Source organism: Carettochelys insculpta, chromosome 1 (genome assembly GCF_033958435.1).
Source record: "Carettochelys insculpta isolate YL-2023 chromosome 1, ASM3395843v1, whole genome shotgun sequence".
Taxonomy (NCBI): Eukaryota; Metazoa; Chordata; order Testudines; family Carettochelyidae; genus Carettochelys; species Carettochelys insculpta.
Genome location: NC_134137.1, coordinates 5,386,739 through 5,413,448, shown reverse-complemented (window position 1 = coordinate 5,413,448; position 26,710 = coordinate 5,386,739). Strand labels below are relative to the sequence as shown.

The following is a 26,710-nucleotide window of genomic DNA, read 5'->3' as shown; positions in this document are numbered from 1 at the left end:
AAAATCCTAAAGGAATCAAAATGTTCCATAGAATCATTATGGATAACAATTCATTCCTCTAATATGAATATGGCATTAGGAATATATTACCGACCACCTAACCAGGACAGTGATAGAGATGCTGAAATGATGAGGGAGATTAGAGAGGCTATCAAAATAAAAAACACAGTAATAATAGGAGATGTCAATTATCCCCATATTGATTGGGTGCATGTCACCTCAGGACGGGATTCAGAAATTAAATTTCTTGATGCCTTAAATGACTGCTTCTTGGAGCAGCTAGTACAGGAACCCACAAGGGGAGAGTCGATTCTCGATCTAGTCTTGACTGGAACGCAGGATCTGGTCCAAGAGGTAACTGTTACTGGACCGCTTGGAAATAGTGACCACAATATAATAACTTTTAATATTCCTGTGTTGGGAAGAACACCGCAGCGGTCAAACACTCTGGCATTTAATTTCAAAAAGGGGAATTACATTAAAATGAGGAAGCTAGTTAAACAGAAACTAAAAGGTAGAGTAATTAAACTAAAATCCCTGGAAGCTGCATGGAAACTGTTTAAAGACACCATACTAGAGGCCCAACTTAAATGTATACCCCAAATAAAAAAACACAGTAAGAGACCTAACAAAGAACCACCATGGCTAAACAGCCATGTTAAAAAGGCAGTGAGAGAGAAAAGGGCAGCTTTTAAAAAGTGGAAGTCAAATCCTAGTGAGGAAAATAGAAAGGAACATAAACACTCCCAAATTAACTGTCATAATGTAGTAAGAAAAGCCAAAAAAGAGTTTGAGGAACAGCTAGCCAAAAATTCAAAAAATGATAGTAAAATGTTTTTTAAATACATTAGAAGCAGGAAGCCCGCTAAAAAAGCAGTGGGGCCCTTGGACGATAAAGATATAAAAGGAGCGATCAGGGAAGACAGTGCCATTGCGGAGCGATTAAATGATTTCTTTGCTTCAGTCTTCACGGCTGAGGATGTTACAGAGGTTCCTAAATCTGAGCCAGCCTTTTTAGGTGACAAATCTGAGGAACTCTCTCAGATTGAAGTGACATTAGAGGAGGTTTTGGAGTTAATTGATAAGCTGAATAGTAACAAGTCTCCAGGACCAGACGGTATTCACCCAAGGGTTCTGAAAGAACTCAAATGTGAAATTGCGGAGTTATTAACAGTGGTTTGTAACCTATCCTTTAAATCCACTTTGGTACCAAATGGCTGGAAGACAGCCAATATAACGCCAATATTTAAAAAAGGCTCTAGAGGAGACCCTGGCAATTATAGACCGATAAGTTTAACATCAGTACCAGGCAAATTAGTAGAAACACTAGTAAAGAATAAAATTGCAAGGCACGTAGAAGAGCACGAATTGTTGGGCAAAAGTCATCATGGTTTCTGCAGAGGGAAGTCGTGTCTAACTAATCTATTAGAATTCTTTGAAGGGGTTAATAAACATGCGGACAAGGGGCACCCAGTGGACATAATATACCTAGATTTCCAGAAAGCCTTTGACACGGTCCCACACCAAAGGCTTTTATGTAAATTAGGCGGTCATGGGATAGGAGGAAAGATCCTTTCATGGATCGGGAATTGGTTAAAAGATAGAAAACAAAGGGTTGGAATAAATGGTAAATTTTCACAATGGAGGAGGGTAACTAGTGGTGTTCCCCAGGGGTCAGTCCTGGGACCGATCCTGTTCAACTTGTTCATCAATGATCTAGAAAATGGTGTAAGCAGTGAAGTGGCAAAGTTTGCAGATGACACCAAGTTGTTCAGGACAGTCAAAACCAAAAGGGATTGTGAAGAACTACAAAAAGATCTCAGCAAACTGAGTGATTGGGCAGCAAAATGGCAAATGAAATTTAATGTGGGTAAGTGTAAGGTAATGCATGTTGGAAAAAATAACCCAAATTACACGTACATGATGGGGTCAAATTTAGCTACGACAGATCAGGAAAGGGATCTTGGAGTTATAGTCGATAGTTCTCTGAAGACATCCACACAGTGTGCAGCGGCAGTTAGTAAGACAAATAGGATGTTAGGAATTATTAAAAAAGGGATCGATAATAAGACAAAAGAGATCATACTTCCCCTATATAAAACTATGGTACGCCCACATCTCGAGTACTGCGTGCAGATGTGGTCTCCTCACCTCAAAAAAGATATATTGGCATTAGAAAAGGTTCAGAAAAGGGCGACTAAGATGATTAGGGGCTTGGAAAGGGTCCCATATGGGGAGAGGCTAGAGAGACTGGAACTTTTCAGTTTGGAAAAAAGGCGATTGAGGGGCGATATGATAGAGGTATATAAAATCATGAATGGTGTGGAGAAAGTGAATATAGAAAAATTATTTACCTTTTCCCATAATACAAGAACTAGGGGACACCAAATGAAATTGATGGGTAGTAGGTTCAAAACTAATAAAAGGAAATTTTTCTTCACAGAGCGCACAGTCAACCTGTGGAACTCCTTGCCCGAGGAGGCTGTGAAGGCCAGGACTCTATTAGGGTTTAAAAAAGAGCTTGATAAATTTTTGCAGGTTAGGTCCATAAATGGCTATTAGCCAGGGATAAAGTATGGTGCCCTAGCCTTCAGAACAAGGGCAGGAGATGGATGGCAGGAGATAAATCACTTGATCATTGTCTTCTGTTCTCCTTCTCTGGGGCACCTGGCATTGGCCACCGTCGGCAGATGGGATGCTGGGCTCGATGGACCTTTGGTCTGACCCAGTATGGCCGTTCTTATGTTCTTATGTTCTAGAAGCTGCTGGATCGGTTCTCCAAAGCATGCAATGACTTTGAGCTCTCCATCAGCCTAAGGAAGACAAATGTACTTGCTCAGGTTGTTGCTGATTCTCCATCAATCAGCATTGACAACTATACGTTAGAGGTCATCCACAAGTTTGTTTACCTCGGGTCCACCATCACTGACACCCTGTCCTTGGAAACTGAGCTAAATAGGTGGATTGGTAAAGCAGCCACAACTCTGTTCAAACTCAGCAAGAGAGTGTGGAATAACAACAAGCTGTACACTCACACCAAAATGCAAGTCTACAGAGCCTGCATCCTCAGCACCCTTCTTTATGGCAGTGAGACTTGGACCGTGTACGCCCACCAGGAAAAGAGGCTGAACGTCTTCCACTTGCGCTGCCTCAGGTGCACCCTTGGAATATCATGGAAGGACAGAGTGACCAACACTGACGTCCTCGAGCAAGCTGGAATCCCAACCATGCACACCCTCCTCAGGCAGCGTCGGCTCCGCTGACTTGGCCACGTCCGCAGGATGAATGATGGAGGGATTCCAAAAGACATCCTATATGGTGAGCTAGCCTCTGGCAAAAGACCTCCCGGATGCCCCCAGCTCCACTACAAAGATATTTGCAAGAGAGACCTCAGGGAAGTAGACATCAAGCCAGACAGCTGGGAGGAGCTGGCAGACGATCGCAGCAGATGGAGGCAGGGGTTACACAAGGGCCTTCAGAAGGGTGAGTTGAGGATCAGACAGCTAGCAAAGGAGAAGCAAGCCCACACAAAGCACAGCAAGGACCTGCCAGACACCCATTGCATATGCAGCAAGGACTGTCACTCTCGTGTGGGTCTTCACAGTCACAGCCGACGCTGCAAATGAGGATGCCAAAGGGAACTACGAAGGGTGCGATCCATAGTCTACGTAGACTGAAGGATGCTACTACTAATGGCAAGATGACCACTTTTTAAGTGCTTGCATACAAATACTAAGAGTCCAGATCAGATGGTGGGTGAACTAGAGTTCCTTGTATTAAAGGAGGATTTGGAAAAATAGACATCACAGAAATTTGTTGGAGTGAGAATAATCAATGCGACACAGTAATACCAGAGTAAAAAATATATCAGAAGGACAGAGCAAGTCATGCTAGTGCAGGAGTTGCACTGCATATGAAAGAAAGGGTAGAAGTAAATGAAACACAAATCTTACATTAACCAAACTGCATTGTCAAATCTTTATGGATGGTAATTTCATACTTGAATAAAAAGTAGGGCTAGACCACTGAGTTCCTGACCACAGGAAATGCACCAGGAAATTAGAGAAGCTACTACAATTTAAAAAAACAAAAACAAAACAAAACAAAAAAACCTCATCAATAATGGGCATAAGCATTATGAGCTTGATAAAGAGCTTGATAAAGAGCTTGATAAATTTTTGCAGGTCAGGTCCATAAATGGCTATTAGCCAGGGATAAAGTATGGTGCCCTAGCCTTCATAACAAGGGCAGGAGATGGATGGCAGGAGATAAATCACTTGTCTTCTGTTCTCCGTCTCTGGGGCACCTGGCATTGGCCACCGTCGGCAGATGGGATGCTGGGCTTGATGGACCTTTGGGTCTGACCCAGTATGGCCATTCTTATGTTCTTATGTTCTTAAGCATAGTTTCTTCACACCTTAAATGTCGGCTTCTAGGGACAGGTTGTCCTGGAACTCCCCAGGGGAGAAGTAATTTTTGATGTAATCCTAATTAGAACATAGGCTCTGGTCCAACAGATGACTGCAGCTGGACTACATGGAAATAGGGAACATAATATAATTAGATTTAAAAACCCCGTGTTGGGGAAAACACCCCAGCAGCTCACTGGATACAGCACAGCACTGTTGCAGTTAATTTCAGAATGTGGGACTGCCCAAATAATGAGGAGGCTAATTACACAGAAATTGAAAGGCCCACTGCCTAATATGAAATCCCTGCAAGTGAAATCCAGATGCATTCTGGGTGTGATGTACTATCTCATCTGGTGGCACTGAGGTCACATATGAAGAGAGTTATGCCTTTGCTCTACAGTGCATGCATTACTAAGTTTTTAAAAAGGGCTCTAGATGTGACCCTGACAATTACAGGCCAGTAGGCCTGACCTCAGCATGGGGAAAACTTGTTGAAACTATAATAAAGAACAGAAATGTGAGACACGGAGGTGAACAACATTTGTGAGGAAGAGTCAACATGGTTTTGGCAAAGGCAATCATGCTTCACCAATCTCCTGGAATTCTTTGCGGCAGCCAACAAGCATGTGGACAAGGGGGGTCCAGTGGATATAGCGTTCTGAGATTTCCAGAATGCCTTGGACAAGTCCCTAAGCAAAGTAAACTGTCCCAGGATAACAGGAAAGGCCCTCTCACTAGGGTATCATTCAGCATCTGAGCCTCCTGCAGGTCTCCCTGTTTGCTAAATGAGACAGTTATGCTGTATTTGTGTCTCTCCCCTCTCATCAGTTCTGGGTCCTACTGCTGGCTGGCTCCTTGCTCACCAGCTGCTCTCCGATGTGTGGTGAGTGAGTCCAGTGGCTGATGGTGGGGTGGGAGTGCACGGGTGTTGACCAGGCAAAGCTGCAGTGTGCAGGGCTGGGATTCCCCCAGCCAGTCCCTGAGTGCAGTCTCTGGTGCAACCCGGCTCTCAGCCAATGGACTGTCACCCCATCTCACCTGCTATTGCAAGAAGACCTGTCTGCTTGCAGTGGTGGCTGGGGAGTGTGAGGTGGCCATGGCTGACTAGAGGTGACCTCTGCTGCCCACCCACTGGCCCTTCATGTGCTTCCCCTCTTACTGTCCTCACCGTGCTGTTCCCATTCACTCCACCAGCCCAGGAGCTGCTCCTTCTTCCAGCCCCTGGCGAGGCACATCCTGCTCCCAGTGCTGTGCCGAGAACCAGCCCCTAGTTGGATCATTCAGTTCACCAGCAGCCTGGCTGGCGTGCTCCATCCCTTCTCCCACTCCCCTGCCTTTGGCTGGGCTGGTGTCCATGGAAAACTCAAACCCCCCAGCCCAGGGCACCGGTCAGGAGGAGCCAAGCCCGGAATATGCCAAACCCCACAGCGCTGGCCTGGGGAACCTGCTCTGCCCCTCAGCTAGGCTCTACCATGGCAGGGAGGGACCTATTTCCAGCCTCTTTGTGCCCTGACCCCACAGCCCCCTGGGAAGGGCATAGCACCCTCTTTACACACTGACCCCACCTGAGGTCCTATCCCCCGTCCTTGAGACACCTTCCCCTGCTAAGCCACCTCTCTGGCCAGGTACACTGAAGCCCCAGCAGAGAGATTTCCTGAGCTCTGGAGGGCAATGGGTTGAACCCCTTCCTGCCCACACCTTAGCCAGGGAGAGGAGGTGGTTGGTTTACGTCACTGGAAGGGCAAGGGGAGAGGGGTGAGGGGAAGAGTTGACCTCTACAAAAACAGAGGCCAGGTGTTAGCCAATGGCCAAGGATGTTTGGTGAGGTGCCAGCTATGCCCGTTTTATACCATCCGTGACTTTAACCGCTAGGACGCACTGTCCCTTTGCGGCGGGCAGCCCGGGCAAGGCTGACGGATGCCCCAAGGTCGTAAACACCCGTGACTTTAACTGCTAGAGCTCAGAGCCCTTTCGCAGTGGGCAGTCAACACTGACTGACAGGTGCCCCAATGGCAGCACTAAGAGCCTTTCCACACCCGTGACTTTAACTGCTAGAGCTCAGAGCTCCTTCGCAGTGGGCAGTCAGGATTGAGTGACAGGCGCCCCAAGAGTTTGCCCCATGGAGGCGGCACAACTCAACGCTAGGCTCTTAGTACTCTCACCTAATGGCCAGGCTTTATAGCCAAAACGGCTGAGGTTCTTTAATTGTGTTGGCTGCTTTACAGTAACCCAGAGAAACAAGTCAGGCTTATGCACAAACGGTTACCAAAATTTATTAAACTAGATTCTAATCATGTGGTTACAAAATTGCTAGTACCCACTTATTCAAATGTATAGATGTTACACACACAAACAAGTTACAAAACTGAAGCCACGATCCCAAAGAAAGAAAACAAAGTATAGAGCTCTATGTCAAAATATGTGTACACTAAAGATAGGAGATCAGGTGTGGGTGCTTCTTACCCTCCTTGCATCTCTCGATTCCAGCGGTGCCAAGCCAGGATCGGTCACTCAATTCCGCGGAAAGACAAATAAGGGACAAGGCTTAGGGACCCTTTTAGCTGCAGAAGCCTTGGGAGGCTGTCACTTATCTGACCAGCAGATAGATAGTGAAAAGCACTCAAAAATCATGGTGCTGTAGGTCCCATACTTATACCTCTGCACTCCTTTATTCTCTTTCTCCTTTCTTATGCCAAATTGGGGCTGGTCTGTCTGGGTGACGCCAGCTCTCGCAAGAGTAGTTTACACTTGCAAGGGAGAGAAACAATAAGTTTTGACTACTGGACATTCCTTTTATTAAGGTAAATATTTTCCCACCTAGGATGTTGGTGTGTGTGCATCACGTTATTTAGTAGGGGCTAAGAGCCATGTCTGTCACAGCTTCTCTGTCTGCTGTGAGCCTAATCGTTGTATATGTTCCCAGAGGCACATTGTAGCAGCACACCTGTGCTTCTCACAGCTTCAAAGGCTGTGCTGGAATTTATGTTAAGTGCCCTGTTGTTTTGTCTCCCTTGTGTTCCCAGCAATGCTGGTCTGAGAGGGGGCTGGCTGTCTGGCTACACCAGGTCATCCCTACTACCACCCTCACCCCGCTTTGGTTGGAAGCAGCTCCCACCCCTTCCCTTCCACACAGTGCTGAAAGGCTGCTGCTGGCCATGCTCTGGTGTGAATCCAGAGAGATATCTGGGGTAGGGACTCTGTGTGCCCCTTCCCCTGCATGTTGCCTTGAGAAGACCTGGGACCAGATGGCAGGAAAGGTGGGTCCATCCCAGGGGCCCAGCCAGATAAGGAGGGTGAAGAGCACTGGGCAGGGAGGGCTGGCTCAGGGTGATCACTCACCTCTACGCCATGTGTGAGAGGTTCATGAGAATGTGTGTGTCATCTGTCCCCATGCCAGCCCAGAAGGTAAATAAAAGGACTCCAGGGATGCAGTGTTTCTTTTGAACAGGATCTCAGCCAACTTGATGGTATTTTAAAGTTTGTAATACATAGTTCTGCTTGGTTGCCATTGAACTCACTTGAATGGGACTTATTTTACCAGACGTCCCATATTCAGGATAGAGAAATATGGTCACCCTGCCTCGCATGGGTTGGTAACTGGTTAAAAAGGTAAAAATGGAGGGTAGGAATAAAGGGTTAAAGCAAGATTAAAAGAAGGCCTGGAGAAAGGGGTAAAGATTCAGGTCTCAAAATTTGCAGGTGTTACAAAACTGCTGGGGATAGTTCAATCCCAAGCAGACTGTGAAGAGCTTCAAAAGCTTGTCACTAAACTGGGGGAATGGGCAACAAAGTGGAAGGTGAAATTCAAGGTTAAGAAATACAAATGCATGTGCATTGGAACAACTGAATCCCAATTTTATCTTAATAAATAAATAAATAAATAAATAAATAAATAAATAAATGATGTGGTCTAAACTAGCTGTTACCACTGAAGCGAGAGATTTTGGGTCATTGTGAATAGTTCTCTGGAAACATCCACTCGGTGTGGAGCGGTGGTCAGAAAGGCAAACAAAGTGCTGAGAATCATTCAGAAAATGATTGATGACTCAGAAAGTATCATGTTACCCATACAAATCCCTGATACACTCAGAGGCAGATGTGTTCTCTATGTTCAAAAAAGACATATTAGAATTGGTAAAGGTTCAGACAGTCGTAGCAAATGTTTTTGGGGTATGGAACAATTGCCATATGCAGAGATGAATACAACTGGGAATCTTTATTGCAGAAAAGAATCGGTGAAGTAGGGTTATGATACAGGTCTAAGAAATCATGACTAATGTGAAGAAATTGAAAACTAGAAGTGTATTTACTCCTTTCTCTTAGACAAGAACTATCCCCCAATGAAATTAATCGGCAGCAAGTTTAAAACAAACAAAAGGAAGTATTTCTTCACACAAGGTACAGGCAACCTGTGGAATTCTTCACCAGAGAATTTTGTGAAGGATGAAGCAATAACAGGGTTCAGAAAAGAACTAGGTAAATTCACAGGACAATTGGCCAGGATGGGCAGGGATGGTCCCTAGACTCTTCACCAGAAGCTCGGAAGTCGGTTATAAGGGATAGATCAAGTGAAGATTGATTGTTCTGCTCATGCCCCTGGGCCACCTGGCATTGGCCACCGTTGGAACACAGGATAGTGAGCTAGATAGATTTACGGTCTTTGTCTGTTCTCACATTCTGAGAGTGACAGTAGCAAGCATATGGAGCAAAAATTCTGCTGTGGATAGCAACACCAGCACGGCCTCCCTTTTCAAGCAGGAACACTGATGGACAACTCATCATCTTCCCTCTGTGGGAATGGAGCTATTCCATATAAGGAGAGTGTTTCTCAGTTTATAGTCCCACCTGACAGGCAGCTGTCACACAAGGAAGTTTTGGATGGTAAATATATTCTAGTCTTATCTGACAACCAGGTTCTCACTGATTTTGTCCTCTTCTGTTAGTTCCTAGAATCTGAATAGAAGCTCCAAGCCATAAGCCATGATGCCAGTCGACAATCACACGTTTTATGCCCCTATAACCTTCATTCTGACAGGCCTTCCTGGGACGGAGGAATCTAACATCTGGATCACCATCCCCTTCTGTCTGATGTACATTGCAGCACTTTTCGGGAACTCTCTCCTCCTATTCATCATAGGAACAGAACGAAGCCTCCATGAGCCCATGTACCTTTTCCTCTCCATGCTGGCCACAGATGACCTTGTGTTATCCACCACGACAGTACCCAAGATGCTGGCTGTATTTTGGTTCAGAGCACGGGAAATTTCTTTTGATGCCTGCCTGACCCAGATGTTTTTCATCCATGTCAGTTTTATCGCTGAGTCGGCCATCCTGGTGGCTATGGCGTTTGATCGGTACGTTGCCATCTGCGACCCCCTGAGATACACCACTGTGCTAACCAAGCCTGTGATTGGGAAGATAGGGCTGGCAGTTGTCACAAGAAGTTTCTGTCTCATTTTCCCTGTTGTCTTTCTCGTGAAGCGACTGAAGTTCTGCAGAACCAACCTCCTGCCACACACATACTGTGAGTACATGGCCATATCCCGGTTGGCCTGCGACAACGTCACCGTCAACCTCTGGTACGGTGTAGCAATGGCTGTTTTAGCAATCGGCTTGGATGCTATGCTCATTGCTGTGTCTTACGGGCTGATCCTAAAGGCCATTTTCCAGCTCCCATCCAAGGGCGCCCGGGTGAAGGCTCTGCGCACCTGTGGCTCACACGTCTGTGTTATACTGATGTTCTACACACCTTCTTTTTTCTCCTCTTTTGCACACAGGTTTGGGCACATCATCCCAGGTTATATTCTCATCCTATTGGCCAACCTGTATGTGCTCATCCCGCCCATGTTAAACCCCATCATTTATGGGGTGACAACAAAAGAGATCCTGAAATGTATGCTGAAGGTATTTTATCGATGCTGGAGCAAAAGCCTCATGCTGCAGTAAAGCGAGCAAGAGAAAATGCCCTGGAGTTTAGAAACTGAAGCCAAGTTTTCATTTGAAATGTAGGCAGGGGAGTGGACTGCTACACTGGGCCCCTGACATCAGGGTAGGAAGCCCGGCTCCACAAACCCAGAAGGGGTGGGACAAAGGATGGAAGGTGCAAGGCCAAGAGCAGCTAGCTCTAAGCACCTTCCTGACCATGGTGTACCTCTTAGCCCTCCTGCAGTGCGCCTTGCTGCACCTCTACCTCCCCAGGCAGCCCTAAGAGCCACATTGAGCGCCAACATGGAAGCAGCAAGAATCCCAGGCCCTGTAAATCCCTGGGCCCCAAGGCAGTTGCTCCTTCGCCTCCTCCTCCAGTCTGTTCAGTGGGCCTGAATGTAGGAGTGTTCTAACTATGGACTTCCACTGCAGGACCTGCAAATCTGGTCTCAATCTCCAACAGAATTTGGTCCAAAGAAAGATATTTTCTCACCCGCTTTGTCTCACTACTGTCAGGGAATGGACATAACCACCCAAGTTCTGCGCACTGCCGGAAAAGGCAGCCAGAGCCAGCGAGTCGCATTCGAATCTGAAGGGAAACTACGAAACAAGAAAGAAGAAAGATAAACATCACCATATGAGAGAGCACAGTGCGTACACTCCTCCGCGCAAGCCGCATCGGAACTGGATTGTTTTATGGCAACACAAAGCCTAAGAACATAAGAACAGCCATGCTGGGTCAGACCAAAGATCCATCTAGCCCAGTATCCTCTCTTCCGACAGTGGCCCATAGATGTCCCAGAGGGAGTGAACAGCACAGGTACTCATCAAAGCGATCCTCCTCCTGTCATCCATTTCCAGCCTCTGACAAGCAGAGGCCAGGGACACCATTCCCACCCCTCCTGGCTAATAGCCATTGACGGACCTACCCACCATAAATTTGAAACCTTTCAAATTCCTAATCTTTACGACATCCTCTGGCAGAGTTCCACAGGCCATCCGTGTGCTGCGTGAAAAAAAAGTTCCTTTTGTTAGTCTGAAGCTTGCTACCTATTAATTTCATTTGCTCTGGGTCTACACGTGCCCCTTCCTTTCGAAAGGGGCATGTTAAAGATCGGGTTTGAAAGATGCTAATAAGGCACTGCAATGAATATGCAGCACCTCCTTAGCATAATGGTGCCTCCGGTGATTCACAAGTGTGGCTTTTTAAATCACGTGCAGCCCGAGGAGACGGGACCTTCTGAAAGGACCCCCCCCAGTTTTCAAAAGCCCTTCTTCTGATCACCAGATAGGAAGGAGGGCTTTGAAAAACTGGGGGGGGTCCTTTCGGAAGGTCCTGTCTCCACAGGTGGTGCACAATTCGAAAAGCTGCACTTTGGAATTGCCGCGGCCGCCATTATGCTAATGAAGTGTTGCATATTCATTGCAGAGCCTCATTAGCATCTTTTGAACCCGCTCATTAACATACCCTATTTGAAAGGAAGGGGCACATGTAGACCCAGTCTTGGTGATCCCTAGTTCTTATCTTATGGCAACAAGTAAATGGCTTTTCCTTATTCACGTTCTCCACACCTGTGATGATTTTATAAACCTCTATCATAGCCCCCCTTTGTATCCTTTTTCCGGAGCTGAAAACACTCAGTCTTTTTAATCCTTCCTCATATAACAGCTGTTCCAAACGCCTCATCATTTTTGTTGCACTTTTCTGAACCTTTCCCAATGCCAATCCACCTTTTTTGTGAGAGGAGGTGACTACATCCACATGAAGTATTCAAGAGGGATGTACCCAGGGTTTAAATAGAGGCAATGAGATATCTGTCTTATTTTCCGTCCCCTTTTTCATGGTTCCTAACATTCTCATTGCTTGTTTGACTGCTGCAAGACACTGAGTGGGTGTTTTCAGAGAACTATCCAGAACGATTTCAATATTTCTCTCGAGTAGTTGTAGCTAAATGAGTCATCACTAATTGTAGCTAAATTATACATCACTTTGCATGTATAATTGGGATTTTTATTTTATATTTATCAACATTAAAATTCAGTTGCAGGTTTGTAGCCCAACCACTTAGTTTTCTGACATCTTCATGGTCTGCTTTGTTCTTTACTATCTTGAGCAAGTTGTTTTCAAAGCAACAGCCAATAGACATGTCATGGTCCCAGGGAAAGTGCACAGCACAGCATGCCAGGATGGAGGGGTTATGGATTGTTTCTACTACCCACCTGCTGTGTCACCTGGACTGACTGTGTCATCTCCAAAATGTATCTCATCCCTCTGTTCCACAGCCATGGCCTCTGCCTTGGAGTCACTGGGGGAGGGAAAACCTCAGTGGTTAGAACATTGGGCTCATAAATGGAGGGTTATAAACTCAGCCCTTGAGAGGGACTTTCAAGGGTCTGGGGCAGGTTAGACTTATAATGACAAAAAACAACATCTTGGAGGAATGGTGATAGCTCCTGCTGTGAGGGCAGGGGACTGGACTTGCTGATCTCTCCAGGTACCATCCAAATCTAAGATAAGATGACATTTCCTTTGCCGGGCATAGGTGGGTCCAGCTTCCCCCTGCTGGTCCCGCTCTCTTCCTTCCACAGGTGGTTTAGTGCAGGTGACTTCCTGAGCAAGAGTTTCGGAGTGTGGTTGTCTTGTTCAGAGGGTGAGGGACTCATAGGCTACGTCTACACGTGAAGCCAATATCGAAATAGTTTATTTCGATGTAGCAACATCGAAATAGGCTATTTCAATGAATAACGTCTACACGTCCTCCAGGGCTGGCAACGTCGATGTTCAACTTCGACATTGCGCGGCACCACATTGAAATAGGATCTGCGAGGGTACGTCTACACGCCAAAGTAGCACACATCGAAATAAGGGTGCCAGGCACAGCTGCAGACAGGGTCACAGGGAGGACTCAACAGCAAGCCGCTCCCTTAAAGGGCCCCTCCCAGACACAGTTGCACTAAACAACACAAGATACACGGAGCTGACAACTGGTTGCAGACCCTGTGCCTGCAGCATGGATCCCCAGCTGCCGCAGAAGCAGCCAGAAGCCCTGGGCTAAGGGCTGCTGCCCACGGTGACCATAGAGCCCCGCAGGGGCTGGAGAGAGAGCATCTCTCAACCCCCCAGCTGATGGCCGCCATGGAGGACCCAGCAATTTCGACGTTGCGGGACGCGGATCGTCTACACGGTCCCTACTTCGACGTTGAACGTCGAAGTAGGGCGCTATTCCGATCCCCTCATGAGGTTAGCGACTTCGACGTCTCGCCGCCTAACGTTGAAGTTAACTTCGAAATAGCTCCCGATGCGTGTAGCCGCGACGGGCGCTATTTTGAAGTTAGTGCCGCTACTTCGAAGTAGCGTGCACGTGTAGACACAGCTATAGAGTCCTAAGGCTCGAACGGACCTTTGGAGGTTATCTAGTTCAGCCCTCTGTACAAAGCAGGATCAACTCCCACTAAATCATTCCAGCCAGGACTTTGTCAACCTGGGATTTAAAAACTTTTAGGGATGAAGATTCCACCAGCTCTCTATGTAAAGCATTCCAGTGCCTCACCACCCTCCTGGAGAAATAGTTTAGCCTAATATCCAATCTACACTTCCCACTCTGTAACTTCAGACCATTGCTTCTTGTTCTGCCGTCTGCCATCGCTGAGAACAGCCTCTCTCCATCCTTTTTAGAGTCCCCCTTCAGGAAACTGACGGCTGCTATCAAACTGCTCCTCAGTCTTCTCATTTGCAAACGAAATAACCCCAAATCCCTCAGCCTCACCTTAAAGGTTGTATGTTCCAGATCCATAATCATTTTTGCTGCTCTCCGCTGAACCTGCTCCAATACGTCCACATCCTTTCTATACTGGGGGCCCCAGCACTGGATGCAACACTCCGGATGTGGACTCACCAGTGCCAAGTAGAGGAGAATAATAACCTTTCTAGATATGCTGGAAATGCTTCTCCTAATATACCCCAATAAGCCATGAGCCTTTTGGGCTACAAGGGCACACTGCTGACTCATACCCAGGCTGTCACCCACTGTAATCTCCAGGACCTCTTATACTGCACTTAGCCAGTGAGTCCCCAGCTTGCAACAAAGCTTGGGATTCTTGTATCCCAAGTGCAGGACTCTGCCGTTGTCCTTGTTGAACGTCATCATATTTCTTTCCGCCCAATTCTCCAATTTATCTAGGTCACTCTGGAAGCTATCCCTACCCCTCAACATATCTACCTTTCCCCCTTACTTACTGTCAGCTGCAACTTTGCTGAGGGTGCAATCCAGTCCCCCATCCAGGTCATTACTAAAGATGTTAAACAAAATTGGCCCTACAACTGAGCCTTGGGGCACTCCACTTGAAACTGACCACCATCCAGACATTGAGCCATTGATCACTACCCATTGGAGCTGACCGTTTGCCAGCTTCCTATCCATCTTATAGTCCATGGATCCAATCCATATTTATGGGCAAGAATATTGTGGGAAACTGTATCAAAAGCTTTGCTAAAGTCAACGTATATCACACCCATTGACTTCCTCATGTGCACAGAGCCAATTACCTCATCATAGAAGCTAATCATAGACTCATAGAATCACAGAATGCTAGGACTGGAAGGGACCTTAAGAGGTCATCGAGTCCAGCCCTCTGCCCTCATGTCAGGACCAAGTACTGTCTAGACCAGAATGTGGTGGGAACACCCACTTGGAATGGACATCACCAACACACACACTGTGTCCTGCTGGCCAACTTCCAGGTCATAAATAACACAGACAATATTTGCATCTTCTTGCTTAACTGTTATTTGGTCATGAATCCTGATGAGTTACGAGCTGTTGGCATGCACCTGACATGCTACTCTGTATGGGTGAAGTTTCCATCAGACTTGTATGGGGTAGGGAGTTTGTTGGACCTACCGGCAGATGTCAGAGAACAGGGAACTTTTTGCCGGAGGCCTCATGTCACAACAAACTTTCTAAATGAACCACAAAAGGAGGAAGGCTCAGATGCAACCAAGAAGAGGCACGGGTTAATTCTCGGCTGCTCTTCCCCACTTGAGCCAGACCCACAGGCCAGGTCCCTGGGGCTCCCTGCTGGCTCTGAGCCCACCTGGGAGTCCCAGGGCAGCTGTATAAACATCCCTGAACCTCAGCCCCGCTCAGTGCGGATTCCCCACCACCTGCAGCTCCCGGCTGAGTCCCAGGCAGCGATTGCTCATCCCCAGCTGGAGCAGGAGCCTGGTGAGTCCTTGGCAGGGAATGAATCTGTCCGGGGCGGCCGCACACACCTGACACCGAGTCAGTGTTGGAAGGGGGTGAGCTAGACTGGGGCTGCCTCACTCTGACTGCAGGGGCAGGACGGCAGCCCCTGGCACTGAGCCAATGCCCCCGGCCCTGCGCTGAGGGGCCGTGTCAGGACAAGGGCGCCGGGTTACACTGACCCCCACCTGCACACGTCACTGGGGCTCTGGCTGTTGAACTCTGTGGATCTGGGCTGGGCTGTTGTTGGTGAACAGGACGATTCAAAGGAAACCTCATTTGAAGTCTCCTCCAGTCTTGTCACATCCTCACCGCAAATCCCCGGCTCCACTCAGGGAAACTTCCCTTATACCCATAAGAAGCTGAGGGCTGCTTGTCAGAAATAACTCAGTTTCAGGGAGTAGAGCTATGAATGTCCAAACTGCCCAGAAGCAGCTGATTATGGGGGCTGCATTGTGACCTGCACTCCCACTACAGGAGCTGTAATTCTGACATGAGGTAGCTAGAACTGTGGGGTAGGGCTCATGTATCAGCATTGTCAAGGGGGTGAATTTTTGTCTCCCATGAGAGTGTACTTATCCCCATAGAGGGTATAGTGCAGAACGGACCACATCTCAGACTGACCCACAGGAGCATCGGACAACTCCTGAAAAAATCCACTGCTCTACGCTTATCTCATACAGTGAAAGCTTTGCTCTCCGGCACGCCTGGGGAATGGGGGCTTCCGGTTTATGAATATGCCAGGTACTCAAGCTATTTCATCCAGCTCAAAAAGTGTTTGAGAAATGAAATAACCGCACTTAACACTCCACCTTTTAACACTATTGTTGAACTTGACTGCTCCTCTCCTGCCTCAGGGTCATCAAACAAATGTCTTTCGCAGACACTGCAAAATGATGCTGGATAGCTGTCAACATTTTCCCGCTTACTTGAAGGGGGAATTGTATTGCCATCTATGGCAAATGCAGGTTAACCAAATTTTCCGGATATTAAAGTGATGGACTGAAAAGCTTTTCCTGTATATATCTTAGAGAGTTTGTTTGTTTGATCAAAAACTCCTCAGACATGGTAAGAGCCAGGACTACCACATTTGGTACAGGTTGAACCTCTGTAATCTGGAACTCTCTTGTGTGGCAAACTCTGTAATCTGGCATAATGTTAGGTATCTGGATGACCATGGTTCATGGGTCTAGCCAAGCTTCCCATAGTCCCATAAAGTTAGTTTATGCCCCTTGTCCTGGTTCTCAATGTTCTGGGTTGTTATTTCGCTGTAGTTTACCCCTAAAAGTCTTCTAAGAGCCCAGTAAGCAGTGGAAGCCTTGGTTATGTGGTAGGCAATATTGACCTCCTGTTGTCTGGCACTGGTCAGGTCCCAACAGTGCTAGACTAGAGAAATTCAACCTGTATACTGCTACCTCTATATCTTAAAGCAACATAAGGGTTTGGCTGTGCTAGGGAAACCGGAGATGCCTGGAAGGGGATTGTATCTCAAAACCAAACAGAAAAGAGAGAGAATCACCAAATCAGACCTTAAAATTGACATAACTAAGCAAATGTTGAAAGAGCTAGAACCAAGATGAGCCAAATTTAAAAAAAAAAGGGAAAATAAGATGAACATGGAACAGGATTGCTTCTCTATAAACCTTACAGAAAAGAGATATCGGAAGAAATTTGCAGTTGTGCTCTGTGTTGGCACAGCAAAATCATTGCTTAAGGTTTGCAAACAACAAGGAAATATTATTGGAAACCAAACTGACTCTAAGCCAGTTTTGTTAAAACACAGCAAATGATAAGAGTTTATAGGAATGAAGAAAAAAATACCCTTGATGGAATTTCCACATTAAAAAATATTAAACAGAAAAATGTTAACAATCCCCTTCTTAAGAAATCCAAAATAAAAATTAATTTCCAAAAATGAAACATTGTTTTTAAAGTACTTTAATTTAAATAAAGCAAGTACATTTTCCTTTTACTTTTAAACATACATTGACTTAAGAACCTGAGCAACGCTGGTGAGACTACAGTATCCACCGTAGTAAGCAGTGCTTTTAGTGCTGGTACATGCCTGTACAGAGTACCAGCACCTTGGCAGCCTCAGCTGTGGGATCCACACCAGCCCCAGTATTGGAAGCTGACTGGGGCATGGAGCATCGCTGGAAGCCCCTGCTGTGGGAACCCAGCTGACTACCTGCTTCTCTTTTTTTTTTTACAATTGAGTAATAGTAGTAAGTGTGAGATCAAAGCAAGGGCATGAAGAACCTTTGTCTGCTTTAAGAACAACAAGAAGTCTTATGGCACCTGATAGACTAACAGATATTTTGTAGCAGAAGCTTTTGTGGGCAAACACCCGCTTCGTCAGATGCATGAGTTGGGGGAGGGGTTCAGAGGGGTATTTAAAGAGTGGGGTCCCAGAAAAAGGGAGCGCCAGAATAAATGGAGATGAATCAGACATCAGGAACGGTAATGTACAGTAGCCCTTGGGGGAACACTTCAATGTCCCTGGACACCCAGTAGCAGATTTAAGGGTGGCAGTCCTGAAACAAAGAAATTTCAGAAATCAAATGGGGAGAGAAATCTCTGAGTTGCAATTTATTTGCAAATTTGACTCTATTAACCAAAGATTAAACAGAGACTGGGAGTGGCTCACAGCTTACAAAGGCAGTTTCTCTGCTCTGGGTGGTAATATCTCCCCATTAGACTCTGACAATGGCTCATATCCCCCTGTCTGATCTGACTTGTTTTTTCTTCTTTTGATACCTACTATTGATAATGGGCCATTTCCACCTTGCTGAATAGACCTTGTCAGCTCTGGTCCTCCCTTTTTCTGGGACTCGGCTCTTTAAATACCCCTCTGAAAACATGCCCCCACTCATGCATCTAATGAAGCTGGTCTTTGCCTATGAAAGCTTATGCTCCAAAATATCTGTTGCTCTATAAGGTGCCACAAAACGTCTTGTTGTTGAAGCTACAGACTTACACTGCTACCTCTCTGATACTTGTCTGCTTTAACTTGCTCAAAGAGTCACAGCTCGAGCCCTAAGAGTGAATGAAGGAAAAGTGAAGAGGTGAGATTCTGCTGTGGACAGCACCACCAGGAGGGCTTGTCCTGCTTAACCCAGGACAGGACCTTTCAACTCATCTTTCTTCCGGGGGACTGGAGATGTTCCATAGCAGGAGAATGTTTCTAGATTGAAGGTCCAACCCAACAAGTGTCTGTCAGGCAAGGAAGTGATGATGATGTTTCTGATTCTTTCACCATAACCATCTGAGCTGTCGCTGAATCTCCAATTCTCGCTGTTTTTCTCATGTGCTTTTTCTTCCAGAAAACTGAATAGAAGCTCCAAAGGATGGTACACGACAACAGCTCACAATCAGACGTTCTTTGTCCCTGTAAGCTTCATCCTGACTGGCATTCCTGGTGCAGAAGAGTCTTGTGTTTGGCTCTCCATCCCCTTCTGTTTGATATATGTTGCAGCACTTTTCGGGAACTCCCTCCTGCTCTTCATCATAATAACAGAACAAAGACTCCATGAGCCCATGTACTTATTCCTCTCCATGCTGGCCACAGATGACCTGCTGTTATCGACCATGACAGTGCCCAAGATGCTGGCTCTATTCTGGTTCAGAGCTGGGGAAATTTCTTTTGCTTCCTGCCTGACCCAGATGTTCTTCATCCATGTCAGTGTTATTGCCGAGTCGGCCATCCTGGTGGCCATGGCATTTGATTGATACGTCGCCATCTGTGACCCCCTGAGATACACCACCGTGTTAACCAAGCCCGTGGTAGGGAAGATAGGACTGGCAGTTGTCACAAGAAGTTTCTGTCTTATTTTCCCTGTTGTCTTTCTCGTAACTCGGCTGAAGTTCTGCAGAACCAGCCTCCTGCCGCACACCTACTGTGAATACATGGCCATATCCCGACTGGCCTGCCAAATTATCACAGCTAACCTCTTCTATGGCATAGCCATGGTTGTTTTAACAAGTATTAGCTGTGCCACTTGGAGTGAGTTTTTTCCCCCTTCATTGGAAAAGTGAACACTCATTGTAACCATAGTGCCTCCTCAGGGAACACTCCTCCCCACAGTCCAGAACCACAACAGGGGGTAGCTGTGACTGCTCCCTCAGGGGCTCCCTAATCTCAAGATCCTCCTCAGGATCATGGCTGGGTCAGCAGAGACCCGCCTTCCCACTGTGATGCTGCTGGACTGACATGGGAACACACAGAGCACTGTTACATAGTTGTGACACATCCTATATAGAATAGGTCAAGTGAGGGGTCTGTAAAGAGCTGGTGGTTACGATTATGCCATGTGTATACAGGTATCATTTTTGTATATGAAGTTCTGAGATTTGGCTATACACTTGTATGTCAATGTGCTTGATTTTGAGTAGCACCTATGAAGCATTTGGTCAGCCAAGGGAGAAAGGAAGTTGCACTGGGAGGGGCCAGTCCACATCTGATGAGCCTTCCAGTGTACTGCAGACTAGCATAGGAGCAATGGCTGCTACTTGTGAAGAACTGAGTTGGGAATGGACATTTGACTTGCCCATGTGACACCAAACTCCATCTTGTTGCGATACTTTTCCACAAGAACCATGGGGTTCTCGTTGAATGGCAGAAGATACAAAAGGCCACGGAAGCCTTTCCATTTTATCTTTGGTGGAACTCTGTGACAAACTAAAGCTCTAAATCAAGGACTGAATAATCCATCCAAGCCAGAAGTGTATTCCAAAGACGTGACTTAAGCCTGCGGTTTATTCCATCTCTGCTATAAGCCTGAACCAAAAAGTTGGCAATGGCTGTATGTGTTTGGTTAATTTAACCAAATGTAATTCTCACTTTATCCCCTTTCTTTTTGTTAATAAACTTCTAGATTTAGATACTCACAGATTGGCAACTGTGGTTTTGGAGTAAGATTCAAGTGATAAATGGAACTGGGCATGTGGCCGATCCTTTGGATTTGGAAGAACCCTTCACTGGATGACATTAGTTTTCATAACCACTCACCTGTATCAGGAGAGCTCTTCAGCGCAGGGCAAGGGAACAGGAGAGGCTGAGGACAATGCTTGTTTGAATGTCTTTTAGCCATGGGGATGATATAGAAGTTCCTTTTGCTCTGGTGTGGGATAACGTGGAAGGCAACAAGCCTGCGCCTGAGCTATGGCTCCATCTCAAAGCAGTTTGCTGTCAATCCAATACAGTAAACACTCGTTTTTTTCAGACTTTGGAAACAATGGACATCCGCCAGCCCCCGCTACCCCAAGAAAATACTGTACTGTAAATGCAGGTGACTTATAAGAGCCGCCACTACCACTTGATCCCCCAGAGCGTCTGGGGCAGCAGAGCAGCTGGGATTGCCACTGCAGCTGGGGCCGCCGGAGCGTCTGGGTCCTCCGTTGGGGCTGGAGGGGCAGTCAGGGTTTCCACTGCAGCCAGGTCTGCTACCGTGGCAGGATCTACCACAACAGCTGGGACTCCTGCCATGCCTGGGACCACCACTGCCTCTGGAACCACCACTTGCTCCTCCCACCGTGGGTGAGGCTTGTACATGGGCAGGCAGAACTTACGCACTTGCCCCATACTCGTGGGAGGTTCAGCAGCTCTGGTGGGCCACCATCATTCATTTGGCGGGGCTGGGGGAACCATGCGCGGGGGAGGTGCTGTGGTGAATACAGTAAAGCCTCAGATGTAATGGACTTTTGTCATTAACAAACACCCCTCCCCCGTTAGTCATTAACTCGAGGGTTAACTCCTCTCTCGGGGGGTCCCACCAGAGCACCCCACGTAACACCCACCCCACAGGAAAAGATTCACAGCGTTTAAAGACCAAAGGGACCACCATGTGACTTCCCTCATGACACAGGACCCAGAATTCCATCCGCTTACCCCCGAGCCAAATAACTCATTTTTCCCTAAAGCACCATCCACAGCAATATGCAGAGTCCTGAGCATTTCTCAGGGTCACTGACTGTCAGCCTTAGCCTGCTGTTCTGTAGTCATGGCCTGTGTCCCACAGCCCTGGCTTGTGGCTGCCTGATGGCCCATTTTGCATGGATGGGCCTAGCTGACCAAGGCTGATCTCACTCTCTTCTCTGCACAGGGGGCTCTGTGGGTGAACGGCTGGGAGAGATGTGGTCTGGTGCAGCAGGTGAGGGGCTCATTTGCACATGGGCTACACTCCCCCCAGCCATGGGAGAGGAGAACAGCAATGGCTCTGCGCACTTCCTGTGTTTTAGCTTGAGAATGTTTTGCAACTGAGGATAATGTGCTGATTCCTTCTGGGACCCGGAGGATTGTTTAATCTTCTACTAATGTCACAGAAATGGTGGAGGAGTCTCTCTCCCCTTTATTCCCACCTTCCCTGCTGCCAGTTGTTGATAAGAAATGTCTCCAGTGAGCAGACAACAGCTTTTGCTGGGTCAGTGCAATGCTTCATCTAGTCAGTATCAGGAACAGAGCAGGACAGCTATGAAGTGATCCACACCCTCTCTTCTCCTCCTGTCTTCTGGCATTCACCTTGTTTTCCTTTTCTTTCTTTTTAAAGACCCTGGTAGAATGGAGTTGCGTCCCTGATCATTTTACTCATAGTAATTCTGGCACCTTTTCTCCATCAAGTCACCTTATTCTTTTTTCATCCCAGTTATACACACACCTAGTTCTTCTTTCAACATAGTTATATACTTCTCTCCTTCACAGTGTTTGTTGGCAATGAATTCTACAGGTGAAGCTCTGACTGGAAGAAAAAAAAATCCTCTTTTTGTATTAAATCTGCTGCGTATTGTTTACACGATGTAACCCCTAGTTTTGTGTTGTGTCAACAAGTAAACAACATTTCTCTTTTCATTTTCTCCCCACTACTGAATATTATAAAGATCTACACCACATCCCAAATTAACTGTCTCTCTGATAAGTTTAAGAGATGCTGGCATTAAACATTAAAAAGGTTGTAGAGCAGTGTTTAAACTAAGAGATGGGGGGAAGCCGATTGGTGCGGAGAAGCACGTGGATCAGATGGAGACCTCTCTTAGGCGAGACTCCATGGATAGAGATTCTCTAGAATTCAGTCAGAAAGAGAAGAAGAGAGATGATGGAGTACGGGCCAGATCAGATGAGAAAAAATCACATGTAAAAGAATCCAGTTTGTCAGGGAAGGGCAGGCATATGAATAGTGGTAGTTTTTTAAAGTGCTTTTACACAAATGCTACAAGTCTGTCTAATAAGATGGGTGAACTAGAGTACCTCATATCAAAGGAGGAAATTGACATAATAGGCATCACGGAAACCTGGTGGAATAAGGACAATCAGGGGGGATGCTATCGTTAAACAAGTGTCTGTGTTTGGCCTGGCCATGCTCGCGAGGTAGGCATTGCCACACACTCTGTCTAGGCCTCAAACCACATCCTGTTTTCAGGCAGAATACCAAAGTTCTTCGCGTCAAAATCTCATGCCTAAATCTCAGGCTTCAACCTTTGGAAAGCAAACTTAGGTAGCAACCCAGCACGTCACCTAAATTATTTCCCTCATTGGCCAATCAAAATCACCCCACTTTCATGAGGGGAGGGGGAGGTTCGGAAGTGTATAAAAGACCCCGCCCAATCGGTGCTTGAGGAGGTAGCAGCGCACGTATCCCCAAGCGCCGGTCAAGCAGACTGATCACCTGTCTGACCACCTCCCCTGGAACTCCAGGCACAACTCAGGCCTCGTAACCGAATCCATTGCAACGTGTGATGTTTCTGCTAATTAGCATAGGACTAGTAAGTATAAGGTTATAAGTATATATTTAATAGAGTGCTAAGTTTCAGTTCACAGTCACAGAAAGGGTTTAGTAATACTAATAGTGTAAGTTGGTAACCATAGAACTTGTTTAGTAATATAGAAAGTAAAACTCAATAACTGAGAAACCAACTATATTTGTAGTAATAGCCAACCAATAGCTGTAAGCTTGCTTATTATCTTAAGTAGTTTATTCACTTAATAAACAATACAGTTGTCATCTTTAAAGTATCAGAATTTATTATCAAACAAAAGGGTAACGGGTCAATGAGTACAACGCAACATAATGCCTGGACTGTTTTAAAATAATTATTGGGACCTAGAAACCCCTCAGGGAGTCGTGGTTTTCTTGGTGGGTGCAATTTTATTCATTGGAAACCCCGATTGTAAGGTACAGGCCTCTTCCTTATCAGGCTCCTCCCGGAAACCGCCTGAACCCTAGGTGGGGCTACAACTATCATACCGGGATATAAAATATATCGGAAAGACAGAATGGGTCGAGCGGGTGGCGGAGTGGTACTGCATGTGAAAGATAATATAGAATCAAATGAAATACAAATCCTAAATGAATCAAAATGCCATAGAATCACTCTGGATAGTAATTCCTTCCTCTCATGGGAATATAGCACTAGGGATATATTATCAACCACCTGACCAGGGCAGTGATAGTGATGATGAAATGCTAAGGGAGATAAGAGAGGCTATCAAAATAAAAAACTCACTAATAATGGGGGATTTCAATTATCCCCATATTGACTGGGTACATGTCACCTTAGGAAGGGATTCAGAGAGAAAATTTCTTGATGCCTTAAATGACTGCTTCTTGGAGCAGCTGCTACAGGAACCCACAAGGGGAGAGGCAATTCTTGACTTAGTACCGAGTGGAACACAGGATCTGGTCCAAGAGGTAACTATTACAGGACCGCTTGGAAATAGTGACCATAACATAATAACATTTAATATTCCTGTGTTGGGAAGAACACCGCAACAGCCCAACACTCTGGTATTTAATTTCAAAAAGGGGAATTACACAATAATGAGGAGGTTAGTTAAGCAGAAATTAAAAGGTAGAGTAAAATCCCTGCAAGCTGCGTGGAAACTTTTCAAAGATACCATTTTAGAGGCCCAACGTAAATGTATACCTCAAATTAAAAAACACAGGAAGAGACATAAAAAAAGAGCCACAATGACTTAACAACTATGGAAAAGAGGCAGTGAGAGATAAAAAGGCATCTTTCAAAAAGTGGAAGTCAAATCCTAATGATCAAAATAGAAAGGAATATAAACACTGCTGAATTAAATGTAAAAATGTCATAAGAAAAGCCAAAAAAGATTTTGAGGAACAGTTAACAATAAATTCAAAAAACAATAGTAAAAAGTTTTTTAAGTACATTAGAAGCAGGAAGCCTGCTAAAAAAGCAGTGGGGCCCCTGGACGATAGAGACATAAAAGGAGCAATCAAGGAAGATAATGCTATTGCGGAAAAACTAAATGATTTCTTTGCTTCACTCTTCATGGCTGAGGATGTTAGAGAGATTCCCAAATCTGAGCCGTCCTTTAGAAGTGATGAATCTGAGGAACTGTGCCAAATTGAAGTGTCATTAGAGGAGGTTTTGGGACTAATTGATAAGCTAAACAGTCACAAGTCTCCAGGACCAGATGGTATTCACACAAGGGTTCTGAAAGAACTCAAATGTGAAATTGTGGAACCATTAACAGTTGTTTGTAATCTATCCTTTAAATCTGCTTCAGTACCCAATGATTGGAAGACAGCTAATATAACACCAATATTTAAAAAGGGCTGTAAAGGAGACCCTAGCAATTATAGATCAGTAAGTCTAACATCAGTACCGGGCAAATTAGTTGAAACAATAGTAAAGAATAAAATTGTCAGACACGTAGACGAACATGATTTGTTAGCAAAAGTCAACATGGTTTCTGAAAAGGGAAGTCGTGTCTTACTACTCTATTAAAGTTCTTTGAAGGGGTTAACAAGCATGCAAATGGGGGGATCCAGTAGACATAATACACTTAGATTTCCAGAAAGCCTTTGACACGGTCCCTCACCGAAGGCTCTTATGTAAATTAGGTTGTCATGGGATAGGAGGAAAGATCCTTTCATGGATTGGGAACTGGTTAAAAGACAGGAAACAAAGGGTTGGAATAAATGGTAAATTTTCACAATGGAAGGGGTAACTAGTGGCATTCCCCAAAGGTCAGTCCTGGGACCAATCCTGTTCAACTTATTCAACAATGATCTAGAGGAAGGGGTGAGCAGTGAGGTGGCAAAGTTTGCAGATGACGCCAAACTGTTCAGGATAGTCAAAACCAAAGCAGACTGTGAAGAACTTCAAAAAGATCTCAGCAAACTGAGTGATTGGGAAGCAAAATGGCAAATGAAATTTAATGTGGGTAAGTGTAAGGTAATGCACATTGGGAAAAATAACCCCACTTACACATACAATGTGATGGGGGCAAATTTAGCTACAACACTGGGCTGCAGGTCTGGGGAGAACAGGGTCGCCATCCCGGCCCGGCGGGCCTAGAGGTGACTAAGATGGACCCCGTCTCCCCACTTCAGCCGCCAACTGGCTTTGGCAGCCAGAGTAGTGTGGGTCTCCTGCAAGAAGGTGACCGAGTACCCCCCCTCCCAGAGGAAGGAGAGCACTCGGCACCTGCGGAGACCCGACCCGCAGCCCCTGGCATTTAATGAGGCAAAGATGATTGGCGCCATTTGGAGGGCTGGGGAGGATCCTCGCCGGACGGCATGCCCCCTACCGCCAAGCCCCTCTCCACCGCCTCCTGGGCGGCGGCCTCTGAAGCCAGGAAGAAGACGATCTTCCCAAACATCCAGGAGGCCTCCACCATGGCCGTGGGCCCCACCACCCGTGCCAACGCCCGCACGTAGGTTTCCACATGGGGTGAGGCAGCCACCAGGTGGCATCGGACTCTGTGCTTCCTGCTGAGCGCAGGGAAGGGGCCACAACCGTCGGGGGTGGTAGTCCTGGTGGAGGTGGAAGAAGCAGGGTGCGAGGCGGCGGCTGCAGCCTGGGCAGACGACCTGGCGGCCAAAGAATAGGAACCCCCAGGCGCTGTGGTGGGAACAGGGGGGCAGGGAGAAGGGGCAGCTGCTCCAGATGTTGCAGCAGCTGGGGTGAGAGTCTCCGCCACGGGAAGTTTGGCCTTCCGGGTGGGGTTCTTGCCTTTCTTTTTCCCCTGGCCCTTCCTACCCTTTTGGGGGGTTGGGTTCGGGGTGGGGTCGCTGGAGGACGCCGCGGCGGGGGTGGCAGGAGCTCCATAGCCTGAGCCCGTGCCCTGGGCCAATAATAAAGCAGTGACCCCCACAGTCCTGGACA

The 26,710-nt window shown here is 46.5% G+C and overlaps 1 protein-coding gene and 1 pseudogene across 1 annotated transcript; both read left to right on the top strand.

Moving 5' to 3' along the window:
* The first annotated feature begins 9,392 nt into the window (after window positions 1-9,392).
* LOC142007603 (olfactory receptor 52B2-like) lies at window positions 9,393-10,358 on the top strand. The gene has a single exon (XM_074984291.1). The coding sequence runs from the start codon at window positions 9,393-9,395 to the stop codon at window positions 10,356-10,358; it is 966 nt and encodes a 321-aa protein (XP_074840392.1).
* Window positions 10,359-15,132: 4,774 nt separating this feature from the next.
* Window positions 15,133-26,433, top strand: LOC142007602 (olfactory receptor 52B2-like; annotated as a pseudogene).
* Window positions 26,434-26,710: the final 277 nt, after the last annotated feature.